At 43.4% G+C, this 20,585-nt stretch overlaps 1 protein-coding gene across 4 annotated transcripts in view; it reads left to right on the top strand.

Moving 5' to 3' along the window:
* The window catches only part of unc5b (unc-5 netrin receptor B), a 53,147-nt gene that overhangs the window by 23,701 nt on the left and 8,861 nt on the right, over window positions 1-20,585 (top strand). For 3 of the 4 annotated variants that reach the window (XM_086259869.1, XM_086259868.1, XM_086259871.1), the window contains exons 2-8: window positions 10,201-10,431; window positions 10,725-10,868; window positions 11,265-11,368; window positions 13,535-13,715; window positions 14,536-14,703; window positions 15,649-15,813; window positions 17,739-17,771. In XM_086259869.1, the coding sequence (XP_086115995.1) occupies window positions 10,201-10,431; window positions 10,725-10,868; window positions 11,265-11,368; window positions 13,535-13,715; window positions 14,536-14,703; window positions 15,649-15,813; window positions 17,739-17,771 (1,026 nt within the window). The remainder of the gene's footprint in view (window positions 1-10,200; window positions 10,432-10,724; window positions 10,869-11,264; window positions 11,369-13,534; window positions 13,716-14,535; window positions 14,704-15,648; window positions 15,814-17,738; window positions 17,772-20,585) is intronic. The other variant, XM_086259870.1, reaches the window with a different exon arrangement.

The raw sequence follows: 20,585 nt of genomic DNA, 5'->3' as shown, positions 1-20,585 counted from the left end.
TGAGACAATCAGCGACAGAAACGGACAGATTTTTAGGGAAAACTTCCAAATGGAGGAAACGAGGAGACAGGCTGTGGGCAATGTGTGAGCGTGTGTAGCTGCAGAGTTGATAGCCGTGTAGACTGCAGGCCTCTAGAGGAGAGGACTCCATGTGAATACCCACCATGGCAACCAGCCACTCCAGGTAGATTTGCGCAATTCTCATCAAGCAGCTGTGCAGTGGGAGAGTAGGCCAGCAATGGCGCCTTGCACTCAGCTCGTGCACTTGGATCTACACGTGCAGTAGGAAGGGAAAGAGTCGCGTTCTCATTCGCGTGAGCTTGACCTCCAAGTAACAGTTGTGATGCTGGTCTGTAATTTTGAGAGGACGACAATATTTGTCTCAGCCCTCTCTAACCCCCTGTCTACATCAGCAAAAGTGATTGATAGCACTGTTTGTGTACGCCTGTGTTCCCATGCAGTAGGTGGTCGTCAGGGCATACACAAACAGCACAGAGCCACTTTTTGATGGGCCATGATTAATGAGCTCAGTGGGGGGTGGCGCCCCCTAGCTGTGACAGAGCACACTTTCAGCCATGATGTATCCCCCCCCCCCCAGTCCCCGCGTCTATTCAAATGCACCAGTAGCAGCAGTGGGCTCACAGCTACAACACAAGCCCAAATCCTCTTAGCGCTCCCACTCTCACAGTCACACTCACCCACACATCCAAAAACACAGTCGCAGAAGCTCGCTTATGGATGGGGGGGGCACTGACGGTTACATGCACGGTGAGTAAATATATTCTATAGATTGCTGCAAACACACCCACCATGTCGCTCTTTTACACACACGCTTTGAATATAGTGTGGGTCCATGTGAAACAACCACGTAATTCTCCAGTATTCACCCAGTTATCAGCAAAAACCACCACTGTCTGTCCCTCTTTCATTTACTGCCTTATTTACCGTTTGTAACCATGTAGTTAGATAACATGTTTACGTGTGTTTCTGTGCATTTCCCCCCACCAGCATCGCCTCCAAGAGGACTGGTTAAGTATTATTGTGACAGGATATGTTTGTGGGAAGAAATGACACAGGAGGTGAGTCCTTTGAGAAAAAAAAAGGGGGGGCAGGTCACGCTTCATTTACAATTAGATGGTTGTAGGGCAACACACCTTGCAGATAAGAGTGTAGGATAACATTCTGTATACAATCAGATCGGTAAATGAGGTCTTTGTTGTGTTGCACGTGTGTGTGTCTGTGTGTGTCTGCATGCATATGTGTTACTATGTCCTCAGGCTTCCTCGCTCTCTCCTGCTGCCACCGGGACATACTGGATGGACAAGCGAAGGATTTCTGTCACTGTGCATCTCCATCACCTGCTCGGCCTTCCTCCTCTGCCAATCTGCTTTTCTTGCCTCCTGTCACCTCACTGTCTCTCTCTCTCTCTCTCTCCCAAACACACCTTTTCTTTTGTGCTTACTGCCTCGCACAGATTCTATCTTTCTTGCCCGCTCGCGCACAAACCCTGCACAGTTAATTAAACTCATGCACTCGTATCTTGATGAAACGATCGGCTTCACACCCCACAGAAATAGCCGCTCTGCAGGTGTCCTCGTTAGCATGTTGGAAGCAATCAAAGGTGTGACATTTCCACTGCTATGATGAACTTCCAACAAGTTGCATCTCACAAATATATGACAAATATACAGAAAGGGTGGCAAAGCATTAACAATGTGTGTGTTGTCATATAGTCTTCAGTGCCATTCTCAGAAAATGCCGGCATCATGGGTCTGACAGAAACAGATTTCTGTCATTTTACTCATAAGTTACTTTTACATTAATGTTCCTCGTGGTTCATTGTCAGATTCGTAAAACTGCTGTCACAACTTTTATACAAAACTAAACACATCTTTATATTTGAAAGCAATCTAAAAGAGGTTTTAATGTTGGGCAAGTTCTCTCACACCAAAGTCCTGTGAAGTAACTTACAAATATAGCAGCTAGCATAGCTAATATGTGAAAAATTACAGCTGAAATTTGCCTTATCATTCATGTTGGAACAATGGAGCAGCAAACTATGGCATATATGGACCTATTCAGAGGTGTATAGCACAATTCAAAAACTTCTTTTACAAAATGAGCCCATGCTTTTCAGGTTTACAACTTCTGCACAACACATCAGCTGCTGTGGTCACTGTTTGACAATGTCCGTGACACTAATATCACTATTACTGTGTTTGCCTAATGCAACATTTATTGTGTATTGTAAATAGCTGATAAAAAGTTAAAATGTCAACCAACACTGTGAAAAAGCCCTGTTTCTGTGACAACAACTTACCCAGCTGCCTAATTACCTCAAGAAGAAGCTCTCAACATCTAATGGAAGGTTTCGCAATCATCATCCTTGAATTCAACTTCTTATTCGCTGGCAACAGATGTGCTAAAGTTAGCTGCAGGTCTTTCTGTGAATTTGGCTTCTAGGCTATCAAATGCGGTCGTCTCTTCAGCTTTTAGATATATTTTGTGGCTGAGGTTCTTTACTCAGGGGGCAGCACAGTGGTTAGCCCTGCTTTTTCCCAAAGACCTTGCAAGAAGGTCAGAGGAAATTCCATCATCGGGTCGGGGCATTTCTGTGTGAGTTTGTATGTGCTCCCTGTGTTTACGTGGGTGCACTCTGGGTACTCTTCCTCGCAAGTCTAAAGATATGCAGTTAGCACAGTCGTAGGAATGAATGTGCGTGCGAATGGTTGTCTGTCTCTCTGTTAGATAGCCCCATGTCAGCTGGGATAGGCTCCCCGAAGTAAGGTTTAGTGAGTAGGAAAATATATAAGCACATTTATGTGTTTTGTGTTCTTTAAAAAGCTTTTAATTGGTCAATATTTGACAAAAACTAGTATTTTCAGTCTCTACTAGCTAATTGTTTAACAAAAGAAAGGTGGCAGTTCCACTTTTAACAGAGCAGACTGTAGAGATTCTTTAAAAAGATTGAAGCTAATTACACAAATTACAATATGTAACTGGTTTCTTTTTCTTTTCTTTTCTTTTTTTTTTACCAACTTTAGAGTATTTCAGTATGCAAATTGCAAGAAATTACTCTCTCTTGCATGGCTGAGGCACTATTGTGTTCACAAAATCAGGTTCACATCTTGGTGGCAGTATCAAAATACCCAAACAAGAGCTTTCAAGGCCAACATTTGGAAGACTTGATGAGAGAGCACACAGAGTTGGAGCTGTGGTGCTCTTAGCAGGAAATCAAATTCTGCTTCCTGCCTCCTGACGACTCACAGCAATCGTGATGAAATGAAAATAATGGCACTGTTAGTCACTGGTGAATTAATGACATTTCCTATTAAAAGATGACCAATTTTGCCCCCTGTCTGCGCTCAAAGGGGCTGCTTATGTTGTAAGCGTTTCTGCGAGTGTGTGCGTGTTCGGTCAGATGGGTGAACCGCATGACTCCTCACACTCCGTCTGCCTTTGTTGATGTGAGAAGCGATGCTGTGTCGCTCCAACCTGTACTCATGTCGCCTTGTGCCCTGCTTGACGCCAAAATACACACACACTGTGACTGCCCCACTCACACGTGCAGTGATTCTCCATCAGATCCTTCTAAGTCTCCACACATGCTTCTTTCCAGTCTTCACATCTCTTCACTTTATCTTTTTTACCTCCTCCCTGGTTTCTTTTCTCTCCTCTTGTACGATTTTTTTCAAGCTGATGAGGATGAGGTCAGGCTGAATATCAATCACTCAATGTAATTGTCCTTTAAGGAAGGCAAGGAGAGACTGTCTTCCTCCATCAATCTCTGTCTCTTTCAACCTGCCTCTGTGTAGTGTGTGCAACTTGCACCCCGGGGCTTCCTCTCAAGAATGATGATAATGAGGTGGATAGGGTGAGGATGATGTATAACGTCAATGTTGCATAATGGCTGTTGATCACTGTATTAATTGGTCTTGTTTTCTTAGTCATAAGCAGTGTTGTCACATTTGACCATCTGTCCTTACAGCTGTTTGACCTCAGTGGGCTGAGTAGAACCAGACAGTGATAATATGTAATATGTTTTAACATTCTGCCACTTTCATATTTTTACATATGTCATTTTGCAGTGGCTGGTTCCTCTTACAGTAGTATATAGATAATAAAAAACTATGTTGTCATAAAAAGGAAATAAAACAAGACAACAACACCAAAACAATGAACAGGAATAGTACTTATGGAGTACTTCCCTACTCTTACTGAGCACTCAAAGCCACAATCAGCCATTCACACGCACACACACGTTCGCACTGCACTTTATCCTGTGCCTTCGAGTGCTTTTACCTATCACACACGTTGAGTCGGATGCATTGGCGGCAATTTATATCCTGCCTCAGGACACTTCAGCGTGTACTGTGGATCAAACCGCTGACCTTTCAACGAGCAGTTGATCAGCTCTGCCTCCTGGGCCACAGCGACCCCTACTCTTAGGCTCTGTTAACAAAACCTGTAATATTTTGTACGGGGCTATGAAGTCGGTCCTTAACAGGCTGCCTGTTGTGCTTTTCGGTTAGATGTAATGCCACTTCTTGTTCCCACTGTTTGTAATCAAAGTCAACATCTGGCTCGTTAGTGTTAATGTTTCCACAGCAGAGCTGTGAAGTGCTGCCTTGAGACATATTCTTCCAAACTCTGTGCCACAAATGAAGCCGTGGCTGGGAGAAAAAACACCTGTTAGCCTTGAGTATCTTTGCCTCACCTGTTTCCCTGAGATTGTGTGCGTAGGGTCTGATCTCCGCCTCCAATGAAAGCCAAGCAGAGTGACCAGAAGTGACAGCAAAACGAGTCAGATTATTTAAAACTGATAAAATTTTAAACACCATACGCAGCTCCTGTCCAAGTTGCTTTTGGTCCTATCTGGCCAGCACCATAATGTTTGCCTCGCTGAAGATATTTAGCGTCAGAACGAATAAATCGTGTCTTATATTAATATTTTGCATCAAATGTTTATGAGAATGAGTAACAAGGGGCCCATTTCTTACAGGTTCCTTCTCCATATGTTGCCTGGTGGCCAATAATAAAACACATTCAAACACGCTGAAAAGCCACAGTGGGTATTTTTGTCTGTTTACCGGTTTAGCAGCATTTGAAAAATTCATATCATGCATGAAATTACTGGCTGGTGTGCTGCTGCATCCAGTACAGCACCCAGCACTGGGGTTGGTTGTGCTTCGTAGTTGGGCCCATGTTTTCTTTGCATGTGTATTTTTCATTAAAGTAAGATGTCATTTGAAGTTGAATGGACAGAGCAAAGTGCTTTGAATCCAGGAGGCAAGAGGGAAGGAAGACTGGAGTCAGGGGAGGGCAAGAAGGAAAGCATTGCCACGTCATATACGAGGCAATGGGATGCTGCACCGCCGATTGTTTCTGATATAACTCATATTTTTTTTCTATAAAAAAAATAAAAACTTCATGATCTTGCCAAACACAACTTAACCCCGTCTCTTTTGTAGTATTTCTCTGTCGCTCGACCTCTTCAAAGTACTCTTCCTCCTGTGCTTTATTCTCTCATGCTTGCTTTCCCCCTACTTCTGAGTGCAGTGTTGGGATAGTGAGGGCACTGAAGGGGACAGTAATGACTAACTCTGTAAAGGTAATGATAAAGTACAGATGCTTTAGACTCCACTCTGGCTAGAGGCGCTGGGGCTAAGAAAATTACAGTCATTCATGTGTGTGTGTGTGTGTGTGTGTGTGTGTGTGTGTGTGTGTGTGTGTGTGTGTGTGTGTGAGAGAGGGGGAGAGAGAGAGAGAGACAGACAGACAGAGAGAGAATGAGGAGCAAAAGAAAAGAGAGGGCAGAGAGAACAACAGAGAGTTTCACAGGCTTAGACAAAGACAGACATTGCTGTGATTCATTTCCCTTGCCAGTTATTATAGCTGTCCAGTGTGTGTGTGTGTGTGTGTGTGCGCGCGTGCCTTATTGTCTCTCTGCTCACCACTTGGCTTTGAGTGTCTCTTGAACTGTCTTTGGCCAGCTCTCTTGTCTTCCCATCCTGTCACCCCTGTCCAGACGCCCTCTGTCTTTCTCCCACGCAGTCCTGCCTTGAAGTGACCACTGTCACTTCAACTCTCCGTTACGGCGAACTGAAGCTCTGCACTTCACCACACAGTCAAACGTGAAGGAGGGGACTCCTTCATTTGCAGATGAGTTCAGCATGCATGAATAAGAGTGGTTGAGAATGCTCTGTATAACTATAGGTTGTCATCTAGTGTCTGGGTCTACTTGTGCCTATGTGTTCACACAATTGTGTGCTCTAGAAAGGAATACCCAGAAGCCTGTGTTTGCTGTCTGCTGTTTGTCATTAGAGTAATAAAAGACTTGCTGTGCTGCACGGTGAGGAGTTCTTGTCTTTAAGGCTCCTCCATTCCGCACAAATTGCCAGCTGCTGAGCTCTGATGGATGTTTGTATGGTGGCCCAAAAACACAGGTTCTACTTTAAACCCCTAGCTCCATTATCCCAGACAGAGATGCAGGGGAGAAAAAGGGTGTCTGTCTGTCCGTCTCCTTCCTCTGTCATCTAAAAGTGTTTTAATTAAACTGTGCCTCTCTGCAGGCCTCAGAGCGCACACGCGCGCACACACACAGACACGGCACAGAGAGGGAGGTTTATCCAAATACGCAGTGCTCTCCTTCCATTCTGTCTCCGGCTGAACCGCCGCCTCTCTTTTGTTTGTCTTTCTGCAACCGTTCTTTTTCTGCCTTTCCTCCTTCTCTCTCCGTGCCCCCTCTCATCGCGCCTGAAGAGTGACAGGCTGTGTTTTCAGCCGATGTTTGAACACAGAGCGATCAATGCCGGACAAAGGGAAAAGAGCGGGGGAGTGGGGCGGGGAGGGGCGACACAATTGGTTGTTGACAGAGAATACAAAGTTTGAGGGACTGGAGGCGACAGCTTAGCAGGGAGAGAGGAACCGAGAGAGGGAGAGAGGCATGCCAATGAATGCGATTCATGTTCATGGTTAAGCATCACGTTCTGATGTGTTAACTTCCATTATTCATAATTGTTTGTGTTTACCTGCTGGTATCCTCAGCATTGTGCATGCTTAATTGAGCGTATATAAGTGAGGTAATAGTGCGAACACCTGCTCTAAGGAACAAGTGGGTGTTTGTTCCTGTGTTTCTATTTGTTTCGCTGTATTCCTCGGAAACTCCTTGAGGATCGCCCTTGGCATTTAGAAAAAAAAAAAGTCTAGTATGATGAAGCCACTCTCGTTGAACTAAAGTAAAATTTAGTTTTAAGGTGTCCATCACTGACACAAATATTGCACTGGTGGCTAGCTGGATCGTTTACGATGCATTAATGCTCAGTGAAACAGAAAAAAAGTATTTGAAAACCTTTATTGATCACGTTGAGCTCATCATCACCGTCAGCATTTCTGCTTTTACTGTACACTGCCGAGGTCTGGGTGGGTTAAAAGGTGAGGGTTCAGTTTAAGGTCACAGGTGATTGCAGTGACTGGAACAATGAAGTGTTTGCGTGGGAGAGAGAAAAGAGTCAAAAACAAGACGCTCCAAAACAGCGATCTATCCTGGATCGCTGTAATGCCTTGAGCAGCTGATGGATTTCTTGTCTCTGGCTACCCCTCAGTTGTTGGTAATTCTACTTTTACCTCAGCTAGACCTTTTATAGTCATATAGATGTGACTTTACTTGAAGATGGTACAGCCTCCTGAATACCATAAATCCTCGTTGGCCTTGGTTTCAATCCTGCTACAATTTTTCTCTCCTGCTTCCTCTGCGAGCTCTGCGCTCTGCTTTGCTTTCCCTAATGTCTCAGACAGAATCTGTCAAGGGGAACAGTGGGATGAGAGTGGGCAAGTGCTCACTTTCCTAAAATAGGAGATGGTATCTTTCTAAGTACTTTCTCTTGTTCCCTGGTTGTAGAATACCTGATCAGGTTGAGGCTTGATACATTTTGAAAACTGAACACTGCAAATCTGCCTTGTTTAAATCTCGTAGTTTAAAAGCAGCTGAATTTGCTCACGCATCTCTCTCTCTCTCTCTCTCTCTCTCTCTCTCTCTCTCTCTCTCTCTCTCTCTCTCTCTCTCTCTCTCTCTCTCTCTCTCTCTCTCTCTCTCTCTTTTGTTTTAGCCATTCTGAATATAGAGGATGAGATTTGAGAACTGCAAGGCTGTAAGGCTGTAGTGTAGGAAAAGCACAGTTTCCAGTGAGCGGCTCCCACATATGTGAATTCATCTGTAGGCATACATGTGAAGTGAAGACAGCGCACCGAGTTCGATATGCCTTTAGCTTTTGGATTATCCTGACTGGAGAAAATGTAAATCTTCTTCACGTTAATGCTCATTGACTCCACATCATTTTTACAACCAGGTAAAAACAAGTTTTCTGCTGTAAAGTCAGACATATTAAAAATTTATAAGAACCTGTATTCCTCAGAAATGCAAGGGATGGGACCAGTATGATAGAGTGGGGCAAAATTAAAGGAAAACCTGGACTCCTCATCTCTACAATGAGGGGATCCAATGGCTGTTATGCCATGAGGGCCATTTTCCTGCTTCAATTCAGGTCAAATTATCCCCTTATAGAGAAGGGTCCCTGCAAATGAGTATAAATTGTCATCTTTAGGCTATGACTAGTCATTTTTAGACTGATGGTAGTGGTCTGTTCCAAAATGACAGTGCTACAGAGGCCCTGAGAGGTCAAACACACTGCAACTTAAGAAAACACAAGCAAATAGTAAAACACTTTAAATGAATGCAAAACAGACAATGGAAGTAAAACATTTAATCAAAAAAACTCTGAAGAAGCACTATATAAGACCCAGTCCATTTACCATTGTGATTATTATCATGTGATGAGAACACACATTCCCTGCAGCTTTTTCATCCTTACAAAAGTCTCAGTTTCTGTCACTTTTGCAGCTTTTATTGTCACATTATTGTCTTCCCCAAATCACCGCCATTCTGGTTTTTGAGCGTTTGCAGAGTTTTTCTACTTGCTGGTGGTGCTTAAATTGCAGTGTGTCTGACCTCCCAGGGGCTCTCATCTAAAGGGGTCTTTGAATGTTTTGGTGAGAGATAAGCTGACGTGAATCATCAACAAAATACCAAATGAGCGACTATATTTTGGGAAAATGTTTGAGGCACTTGTAGCCCAAATGCCAAAATGCACCGAAGCTGTTCAGTGTCCCAACAGTTTTTATTTGTTTTGCCTTTCATTAGTCACCTGTGTGTAGCTGTTAAACAAAACGAGAGAACATTTGGAGCAGCTGACCTATTGCAGCTTTCAAAGTATGCCTACACTTTTTATGTATGTGCTACTTTTGTGCTAACTTTTCATGTTCAAAGCAGACCCTTATATCCCTGCCGTGCTGTCACACGGTCTTTTCCAGTCCACCTGTGCACCTACACACTCGTGCACACAAGGGTAGAGTTCATGTAATACATATATGAGTTGCAGCACGGTTTATTTTTATACATTATTGTAATATTCTTGAAGCTGTCCAGGCCATTTTATTTATTTTGACTACTGTCACAACTTTTCCTATTTATCTGTATAGCACGCATTTTGTCACGCATTATCAGTCCATATACACAAATCTGTCTTCTGCAATAAACATCATTGATATACTGCTTGGGATCTACTCATCATCATTAGAGTACCGCGTCTGACAAAAGAGGTCAGAAAGACTGTGTCCTTCCTGCCAGGAAAAGCTTTTGACAGCTTTTCCAAGACGGACATGTCACATCGAAAATGTCATGGGATAATGTGCGATCAACAGGACTGACCCGCAGAAGGTCAGCGGCTCTCTGCTCCAGCTGAGAAGCACAGACTCTTCCAGAGAAACTAGAGCAGGGGGTCTGCCTTGTCCAGATTGCTGGTTATACAGGGAGGCAAAAATGTCACTGTACTTCTTCCATGATGGTACAAACTATCAGCACCTTAAATGTCTTCTTGAAATGCACTTACAGAGTGGCTTTCCCCCGAAGCTTGAGAGGGGCACACAAAATAAGCTGTCATACAGACATTTTCTCCCTTTCGATGTGTGATAGGTTAGTGATATGGACAAATTTGGCATTTTGCTTTTTCCATACCTCCTCGTCAGTGAGGTCAGCGACCAGGAGAAGCCGCAGATTTGCCATAGATCAGATTCACTGCACTGCTCTTTTGTCAGGTCGGTAAATAATTTCTATCCCCCCCCCTTTTTTTTTTTTTTCTCCAGAGAGCAGCGACTACAGCGAGGCCGAGGTTCTTCCTGACTCCTTCCCGTCAGCGCCGGCAGAACCTCTCCCGGAATTCCTGCTAGAACCCGAGGATGCTTTCATAGTGAAGAACCGTCCAGTCCAGCTGCGCTGCCGGGCGTCACCCGCCACCCAAATCTACTTCAAATGTAACGGAGAGTGGGTGAACCAAAACGATCACGTCACTAGAGAGAGTCTGGACCAGATCACAGGTGAAGACCTGCACGCTCACACACTGTAAACACACACACACATACACACACACAGTAATGTCACCTTGTATTTTACAGACATAAACATCATCCTCAATTACTAACATCATTTTCAACTACATAATCCATTAGCTCCTATAGGATTTTATGTGCACGTTAACTGCTTTTGGCCTGCAGCCAATGCATTATTTATATGCACTGTGAAAAATGTGCCTCACTAATCTCTCACTCTCCTGCTCTTCCCGTGTCTCTCTTCTCTCTCTCTCTCTCGCTCCCTTTCTCACTCTGCACAGGCCTGGTGGTGCGGGAGGTGGACATCTCAGTGTCGAGGACCCAGGTGGAGGAGCTGTTCGGACTGGAGGACTACTGGTGCCAGTGTGTGGCCTGGAGCTCAGCTGGCACCACCAAGAGCAGCCGCGCCTACGTTCGCATTGCATGTCAGTATCAAGGCGGCGTGTTTGCACATGCTGCACGTATGCGTGTGAGAGACAGAGTGAGAGAGCAAGAGGAAGAGAAACAGCGAAAGGGCAAATGTTTTCAACTTTCTCCTTGTCACACGCGTCAGTTTAAGTATATATGCAAATAAATTGCCGTAACACTCCATCTTGATCCCTGGTGGTAATGTGGGGCGCGGTGTGATTGACACGTCGCATGTTTATGAGAGTCTGGAGTGTGGAAAAATGACACAGTTACTGAGGCTTTTGGGGGCTTTGCCTGGTGTGTGTGTGTGTGCGTGTGACAGGCAGTGTCGCTGAGATAAACTGAGTGTCACTCTCTGCTGTCACAGGGCAGCCTTCACTAACTGCTGACTGCATGTGTGTCGCCCTCTGTAGACTTGAGAAAAAACTTTGAACAGGAGCCTTTGGGGCGGGAGGTGCGTCTTGAGCAGGAGGTGCTGCTGCAGTGTCGCCCCCCAGAGGGCATGCCTGCTGCCGAGGTAAATGCTTTTCTCCCCACCGTCACTCTCATCACCTACAGATGAGGACTGAATTTGTAACCCCCCTATGAAATTTTTAAGTCTTTGTCAAAACTTTACCAAGGACTTTTTTTTAAAGAGCATAGGGTTTTCAACATTACAGCATTTCTACACATACTAGCTCTCTTTAGAGAGCATAAATTATCTCTATTTGCACACAATAACAGAATTATTTCAGAAAAAAGTGATAAAAGCCAAGATTATTAGCCTCCTGAAAAACTGACCTTTTTATTGAGGCGTATTACAAAACTAAGGGTTATCGTCCAATTTACACACAGCATAAAAACTTCAGCAAGGGTTTGAGCTGTCACTTGAGAAAGCATCACAGCAAAAACAAAAGAAATCTGTTTAGACTTAAGAAAAAGAGTTGTTGATGCTCGCAAAGCAGGAGATGGATTTACAAAGTTATCGCAGCATTTCCAAGTGTCAAGAACTGGAGGGAGAAGTATGATCATGAAATTCAAAGCGAGCCATACAGTACAGAACAAGCCTGGGAGAGGCAGGAAGCAAAAGATTTCAAAGGCTCTGGAAAGAAAAGTAGTGAGAGATGAGTCTAAAGACCCCAGAATAACTGCCAAGACACTAGTGAATGATTTAGCGACGTCAGGAACATGAGATGAAACTGGAGCGCTTTAACCGCAGAAGCGCTGCTCATGTTTGGAGAAAGAAAGGAGAGACATACAACCCAAAGAGCAGTGACCCCATCGTGAAACATGGTGGTGGGAGTATTATGCTTGAGTATGACTGAAAGTAAGAATCCTGACAAGATGGAAGGAATCAGGAACAAAAATGGATATGTGAAGATTTTGAAAGAAAACTTTCAAAGAGAACTACCTCCAAATGCTCAAAGTGAACGTTACTGACTGACCTGCACAAAACTCTGACTTGAATCTTAATGAAAAATCTGTGGGGTGAACTGAAGGTCCATGCCAGAAGACCATGAAATCTGAACTGCAGGCTGCAGGCTGTTATGCAGCAAAAAGGACGCACAATTGACCATTAGCATTGGGAGAGCTAATCATTTTGACCCTGGTAGTTTTTGTGTTTTCTGAATAAAAATCGTATTTATGTGCAAAGTAAAATATTATAAGCATCCAAACAAAGACACGCATGTTTGGAAAAGCTGTGTTAAAAAATTCCTTGCTCTGTTTAACGGCACTTTGGAAATACTTTTAAAGAATGAATTTTTCATAGGGGGGCTAATTTGTTCCTCTTCTGTAGCCTTTTCAACACGTTCACACTCATATTTTTCTTCTTGATTCTGATGAGCAATAAACAGCTCAAATCCTTTTGTGTTGTGTTGTTTTGATTTCAGATTTATGCTGTGCAATCTGCAACAGCATAAAACAAAAGGAAAGAAAGTAAAGGGCGAGATGCTGACATTTTGACACCATCAATAAAAGAGTCACTAAAACACGCAAAGAAATATGCTTGTGTCATGTTTTAACACCAAGCTAGTCTAACTGTAAAACCTTGTATCTGAATTGCTTATTTTACCCACATTTGTATTGTGAAAGCTGTCTTTTTCTTTTTAGATACCTATTAACCAGGAGAATTTTGACATAAAAAGCACGTTACGTAAATTTCAAAATAAAAGCAAATTGGTTTAATTATAAAATTATACCAATTTTGTTAATGTAATCAGTTAGTTATGGATTTTTGCCCATTAAAAAGGCAAAAATTAGTCAAAATAAAAGTGAATGAAAGACATTTTTCGAGAGAAGAAACAAATTAGTGTTTTTGCTTGGCAAAAACAATCACATTTTGACTGCATGTTTGATCAATACTTTGTGTTGTGATGGCTTGATACACTGCAGGTTTACCGTGTTTACTGAATGGCTCTGTGCGTGGTGAGATGACTCATATTTATGCATACACACCTGCTGATTTTATGTGAAAAAAAAATACCTGCCAAAGAAACATTTGAGTCAAAACTAAAATAACATCGAGCATCTGAGACTGTGAGAGCTAATTTCTTGTTTTCTATATTTACTCATTGTGAGTGTGAAGCGCCTGATTTGTAATTTTATTTTTTTATGTTGGATAATTATAACTTTCATAACCTTTTTGAGGCTTCCTCATCTTTATTTCAGCGGTATGTGTCGGCCTATTCTTGCTTGTCTCCAGGTTGACTGGCTGAAAAATGAGGACGTCATTGATCCATCGCAGGACTCCAATTTTCTGATCACAATTGATCACGATCTGATCATCAAGCAGGCCAGACTTTCGGACACGGCTAACTACACCTGTGTGGCTCGAAATGTGGTTGCCAAAAGACGCAGCAGCACAGCTACGCTTATTGTTTATGGTAACACATCCGTTTCGCACCCCCTCCACACCTCACACCTCCTCACATTAATTTCAGGTTTGCTTTGGATTAAAGAAAAAAACTATGAAATGCTGGTTATGAATTCGACTTGTGACAGCATGTAGCCATTATCAGAATCATCTGTTTGGTTCTTTGGTTTAGTGATTCAATATGCTGAGCAATAACTGACTGAAAAAAACAATGAATTGTAATTTTAGCCCCTCTTGTGTAAATCTTTAATACTCAGTAAACTTAATTAATGGTAGAATTTTTTCAGTAGATGTATATTAGCAGTTAAACCACTAAAACAAATTTAAAGTTCTGCTAGTAAACCTTTGATCTTTGGACGAGTTTAAATTATTTTTACTTTTATGATTATTAGAATATTATTACCAACATTACTGTAGACCAAGCAACTCCACTTTCTGCAACTGCAGCAGCCTCTTCCCACCAGGAGAGTGAACGATGCACACAAGAAATACTTAAATCGCACCCACATCATGCACCAAAAGCACAGCTTTACCCTACAAGCAACATGATCCCAAGCATCCACTGCCAATGCACTGCTTTGAAAAATCAAATCTCCTATCAGGGCCCTACACAATATCAAGCATGTTGTTTTAATGTTGCACCTGATTGGTGTAAGTGTGGTAGACAGATTTCAGTAAATATACCTCAGGAGGTGATCCTGGCCATCACTCACTGATATGTATGTTAAATATAATAGCAAGAGTTGATAAAGTGATTGTCATGAATGTTAAAAATCATCCACGTATTAACTTTCAGACTTGCTCACTTTGTCTCATTTTGTGCGTCTCAGTGAGCGGAGGTTGGTCTTCTTGGACGGAGTGGTCGGAGTGCAACGCTCGCTGTGGGCGTGGCTGGCAGCGTCGGACACGCAGTTGCACCAATCCGGCCCCTTTGAACGGAGGAGCCTTCTGTGAGGGCCCGCCGGTACAGAGAGTAACTTGCACCACGCTATGCCCAGGTGAAGACCAGATACTCATTTGTTGATTTCTAAAATGTTCAGATTTTAAGTAAACAAACAGCTGCCAGTTTTGTTCCTCAGCTGGAGATAATTTATCTGAAAGTGCTCTATTGAGGTGATACGGTACTATGAGGTATTTAAGATAAGATAGGGCCTGATTCATCGAGACCTTGTATCTGAGGAGAAGGATTTAATGTCCATTCAGGATTTAACAGTTAAGAGAAGCCAGTATTGGAGAAAAAAGCTCTTCTTTTTGGATCAACCAAAGGCTTTTCAGGGAGCATTTAAAGTGGCCTGACAATAATAAATTAGATGAATTATTGAATTGAACTAGTTTTTCAGCATCACTCTGAGACAGGACGTTTCTAATTTTAGAGATATTGTGCAAATGCAAGAAAGCAGACCGTAACATTTGTTTAAGATGCTCATTGAAAGACAAATCATGATTTAAAGAAATCCTCCCAGTGTTTCTGGATGTCTGATTAATGCAATCGAGTCTAAGTACCTGATTAGACACCAGGCCTAGATCTTTGCTTTCTCCATTCACCATTCAATTTCAATAAACATTGTCTGATCATATTTGAGGTTGTGGTCCATGTTAGAGAAAACCAGACGACTGTTTACTCCATCATAACTTTTCCCAAAGAGCACAGAGGAGTGTTTGCTCTTACGAAAGCCGTGGCTTCACTGTTAAGAGGTGCCTGCACTGGGAACACAGTGCAATGTTGTACAGTCACATAACATCCTGTCTAGACCACCCTAACTCCAAAGCACAGAATGTTGTTTTTTTTTTTGTGCAAAATTGTTAAATTATGCACTTCGAGCCATTACATATGCATCAGACTGCATTATAACAGCATGCCCAACTCCCCTTTACCCGAAGCAATTAAACTGTTTTGCTGTTGGCTTACTGTAAAGTGACTCACATCTCTGTTTTCATTCCAGTGGATGGAGGATGGACTGAGTGGGCAAAGTGGTCCGCCTGTGGGACAGAGTGCACCCACTGGCGCAGCCGAGAGTGTCAAGCCCCCCCACCCATAAATGGAGGAAAGCACTGCAGTGGCAGCATGATGGAGAGCAAGAACTGCACTGAGGGGTTATGTGCAAGAAGTAAGTGTCCAATATGTTGGAACTGGATGTTAAACATCAAAGCTGGGTAAATATTTGGCTTATGTATATGTATTTCTTCATGTATGTAATGTAACCTAATACTCTCCCCTGCCTTTTAATAGAGACCACCATCTGTTGAATTCACTCACTGATGCTTATAGTTGATGGAAGATGGTGTTATTGATGTATCCATAGGGGTCATTTCCCTAACAGCATAATTTCTCCTTCAGGTGGTTGTTGAATTGATCTCGCAGGCGCGGATTTCTTTGCTCACACTTTTATAAGACATATTATATTTCAAAGCTATTTGGTAAGAAACTGTATCCCCGAGGCGTTGAGCCACTGCAACATGGTGAGAGATATAAAAAAAAAGGGGGGGGGGGAGAGAGAGAGAGAAGGAAATCGCAGACAGATGTTTCAGGAGGAAAAATTCAGGTTCACAAGGAGAGCAGGCAACTGATCCACATCTAAAGAACCACAGATGGAGAGAGAGAGAGGGGGGAAAGTGAAAGATGTGCGTGGAGTGGGAAGCGAGCATGACACAGCCAAGTCGAAAAATTTGCACAGGGAAGAGCATATGAGAGTGAGTCAGACTCGCGCTGACACCCAATGTGCAGCCCGTGATGAGCTGGGAGGAATCCAGCTGACAGCGCATTAGAATCTTAGAGATGCACATCCACAAAAGGCAGGGCGAGAGAAATACATTCAAGCACACGCTTAAAAGACACACACACAGAGATGCAAACACGCCCAAGTATGCAGAGACAAACCTTCTAAATGCACGTGCAGCTGGGTTGCAGAAGGTGTGTGTGTCGCAGGGGGGATCATATGCACACTCAAACCAATGCTGAGCGTCAGCCGTGTCAGCCACACACACACATGCGAGTCCTGCCATAAACAAGCTTCCACAGAGCACCCACTTTAGACGGAATACGCTGCTGTCCGATCCGGCTGCACGTAGCCGGCGTTCTAAGGAGGCCATCGGAGGAAAAAACGAGCACTCGAGTGGCTCTGACAGGGAGCGAGGATGAGAAGCACTGTGCTGTCGAAAATCTGTAAATGTGTCAGTCTGCAAACTACAAGTTACTGACTGACTTATTCATGTTCCCAGCACATCATGTATGACTATCCCGTGGTCACAAACACACCTGATGATATTAGAGCTCTTTGCATCCCTCGCACGCTTTAATCAGAAATCAGACTCTTTAGCTCACGCAATGTTAATCCCTCCGAGGATCGGCTAAATACCCCGAGTCGTAAATGTGCAAATGCTCTGAGACACCGCAAACCCTCATCTTCATCGCATCCTGGTAGATTCTAATTGCAATTGGACAAATGACAGCATCTGGGGAAGCCATTTGTGCGTTCTGATGATGCCACGGAGAGACGCTTATTTGATTTGAGATCTAGTCAGCGACACAATCCTGAAAGATGGTTTCCATATTTCCTCAAACCACTTGGTGATGATTCACGCCGGTGTTATCGTAGGAATGATTGTTCCCGTCAGCGGAGATGTTTTTTTTGTCCTCATAGGATGAAGAGGATAACATTCAGGTTTCAGTCTACTTGGTGTCAGTCATGTACCACACAACCGCCAGAGTCCTGGTTCATTTTCTGAAGCAGCCTCATCCATATGATACTGATATTATTCAGAGTGTTATTTTTCCTCATGCCACAAATAAACAGTTATGCTGAAATTTATCTCACATTTTCGCACATTTCTAGAAGAGGTTTGTTTGTTTAATATGAATTTATCATTTCTTGCCTGTAGTATGCATTTTATGTTCACAGATTGAGCTATTGTTTACGTTCCTGTTTTGGCTTTGTATTATGTTATTGCATCTTTCATTTGCATAACAAACCAGTCCACCCATTTTTTACATTATGTTTTTTTTTTTTTGTTTTTTTTTCTCCTGTTCAAACAGATAAAAAGATTTCTATTGAACATACAAGCCATCGTAAGTCCACCTTCCCATGACTTTGCTCTGTCACCGCTTCACGCCGCTTGCCTTTTGCGTTGTGTGTGTCGTGTGTCTCTCTGCTCACGCAGGTTAGGACTCCTAACACCTTGCGTTAGCACGTGGGGCTGAATGCGTGCAGCTTTTTGTGTTGCCTGTCTGTCCGTGCTTTTATGTCAGCTTGCATCACGCTCAGCAAGGACACGCCTCACCTTCTTGTCCAGCCTGCTTATGAGTGTTGTTATCCACGCTTGTCTAGTGTGTTGACTAAGTGTAACATTGGTTTCAGAGCTGACTCAGTCCTAGCATGTCTCATCTTTTGTACAGAAGCTTATTGTGATTGTAAAGGGGGGGGGGGGGGAGAAAAAGCAGTATCTGATTACAAAATGCTGGTGTAATTACACATACTGCCCAGAATGGTTTAGCGAGAGCTACTCCGTCATGACAACTCTGTTATGGAGTGAGCAAAATGACATGCCTCTAAGCTGAGACTCCTTGATCCATAGGCTGTGTGGTAGAAGCACAGCGCTCGCAGGAGAAAAGCCCTTGATTTCTGTCTGACTCTCAGTTAATCTGTGATATAGTTTACATTTGAAGTGATGGTAATTCCTCCAGCTCAATGTGATGTGGACTCAGGGGAGAGCAGCCTTAGTAATGCACCTAATTCGCTATTGTTCCGTTTCTGGTAATAAGTGTGGACGGCTGTCCGATTCGGTTCAATCGCGCCACGTGAGCATGGGAGCTCTCCTCTTCCACAGCCTGCCTGCCTCCGGCTTTCTTATCCTCCACCCTCTCTTCAGCTCTAACCGCTGCTCTGTAGTGTCTTTGGTTGTCTTCTTTCCTAAAGCACTGCTATCCTTATCTCCTCTCCCCTCCTCAACACACTTATAATCCCTCTGTCCTCTCTACAAATCACAACCTTATCTAACTTCTTCCTGTCCCTTTTGCCAAATTGCCTCTCATCTAGCTCTCTCTCCTCCTGTGAGTCTATCTAGGCCGTCTACTCCTTCTCCCTCTCCTTTTTTTTTTTTTTGCTCCTCTTCGTCTCCCGCCAACTTTGCTCCTTGTCTTCTCTTCTTTGCTACTGTGGCGCGACTCCCTCACGTGTCTGGTTTGGGTCTGGCTGTGGCGAGCCTGCTGACCAGTCACAACCAATCACCCAGCCAGAGACGTGGGAGGGAGCTCGGTGGGGAACAGGTGAAGTTAGGGCCAAACACCCCCTGGAGGAGCTGTTTATTAATGGGCCTTTCAGGGATGATTTCTATATTTAAACTGACTACATGGTGCATAGTGACAGGCAGACCAGAGTGAAGCAATCGTAAAGTATGTCTTTAAAAACAACAAAGTGTCCACAAGTACTCCAAAGCCACAAGAATTATTGGGCCCATTCCTCATAATCATCATCATTTTTAATGCACTTCCAGTGGAACAGATGGGCAAGAAAATCCACGGGCTTTGCTCCGTGTAAAAATTCATTTCTAAGTTTCAGCGAAAGCTACGAGGCTTAAGCTGCCTGATTTTCTAGGTATGAATAAATCCATCTTTTTCTCCCCTGATACCAATGATACTCAGAGTATCTGCATATGCTCAGATAACGGGGCTCTCTTTTCCTCTGCTTACTGCATGCAGCTCACTGTTATCTTTTTTATGGAAAGTAACACTATAACAGGGGATTAAAGTCTCAGACTGCAGAAACAGTCAATTTTATCATATCATTGAAAAGACAATGCAATTACTGGTCACATAATGGCCTGTATGGTGATTTAATATATCAGATCAGTGGAGTATTTTCTCTTTGAAGCTTTTCAATATTAATTGATCTCTTTCAGTTTCCTGGACAACATGTTTATGTTGAGCTGTAATAGTACGGCGAGCACTAAAATGACCATAACTCTAGTCGATACACCCTTTAATCAGCTTTCTGTGAAGCTTTATAGCATGTTTAAGAGCCGTTTTTAAGGGAGGAGGTGGTTTTTAGGGGTTGGGGGCAATTGATTTGACGGTGCAAATTGAGATAGACGGGGAGGGGGAGCGGGTAAATGCAATAGCATGCAGTAGGGGTCCTGTCGGGTAGTAGCGCTCAAGCCTTTGCTGCTTAGGACTTTAGCCCATGTGGTATGCGGGCTGAGTATTTTGTGCCCCATCTGTTACATCATAATCATGCTGGGGAGGTCATTCAAGTGCAGCAACTAGAGCGTTGAGTCGGTCTGCTATTTGTGCCAGTGCTGTTTTAAAGAGAAATGAAACGAACTAGCTAAACTCATTAACAGCCACTTTAGTAGGTACACCTTACTAATAACAGTTTAGACACTGTTAAGGTTCACAATTGAGGAGGGAGAGTACAAACCACTCTTGGTCCAGAAGGTCTTGGTCAAACAATGATTTGTCTGCGTACAGAGTGTCTTCCCACAACACCTTTCTGCCTTCAGAACTGCTTTAATTCTTCGTTGCATAGATTAAACAAGATTGGCTGCACATCCATGATGTGAATCTCCCGTTCCTCCACATCCCAAAGGAGCTATACTGGATCTGTCACCAGATCTGAGATCTGTTCAATATTGAGATATATATTGTGGTCACAGAGAGATAGACATGGTCAGCAACAATACTCAAGTTGGCTGTGGTGTTTAAAAAATGCTCAGTTGTTACTAAGGGCCCCAAAAGTGTCCCAAGAAAATCTCCTCCTCACCATTACACCACCATCAGCAGCCTAAACCACTGATGCAGGCAGCATGGATCCATGCTGAGACTCATCAGACTAGGCAATGTTTTTTCAGTCTTCTATTGCCCAAGGTTGGTGAGCCTGTGTGAATT

The sequence above is a fragment of the Aulonocara sp. 'chitande type north' Nkhata Bay genome, linkage group LG13 (assembly GCF_057382095.1).
Source record: "Aulonocara sp. 'chitande type north' Nkhata Bay isolate Kocher_YH1m ecotype deep benthic linkage group LG13, A_spYH_male_GT1.1, whole genome shotgun sequence".
In the NCBI taxonomy this organism is placed as follows: Eukaryota; Metazoa; Chordata; class Actinopteri; order Cichliformes; family Cichlidae; genus Aulonocara; species Aulonocara sp. 'chitande type north' Nkhata Bay.
Note: the sequence above shows the minus strand (reverse complement) of the source record. Positions and strands in the feature narration are given on the sequence as shown.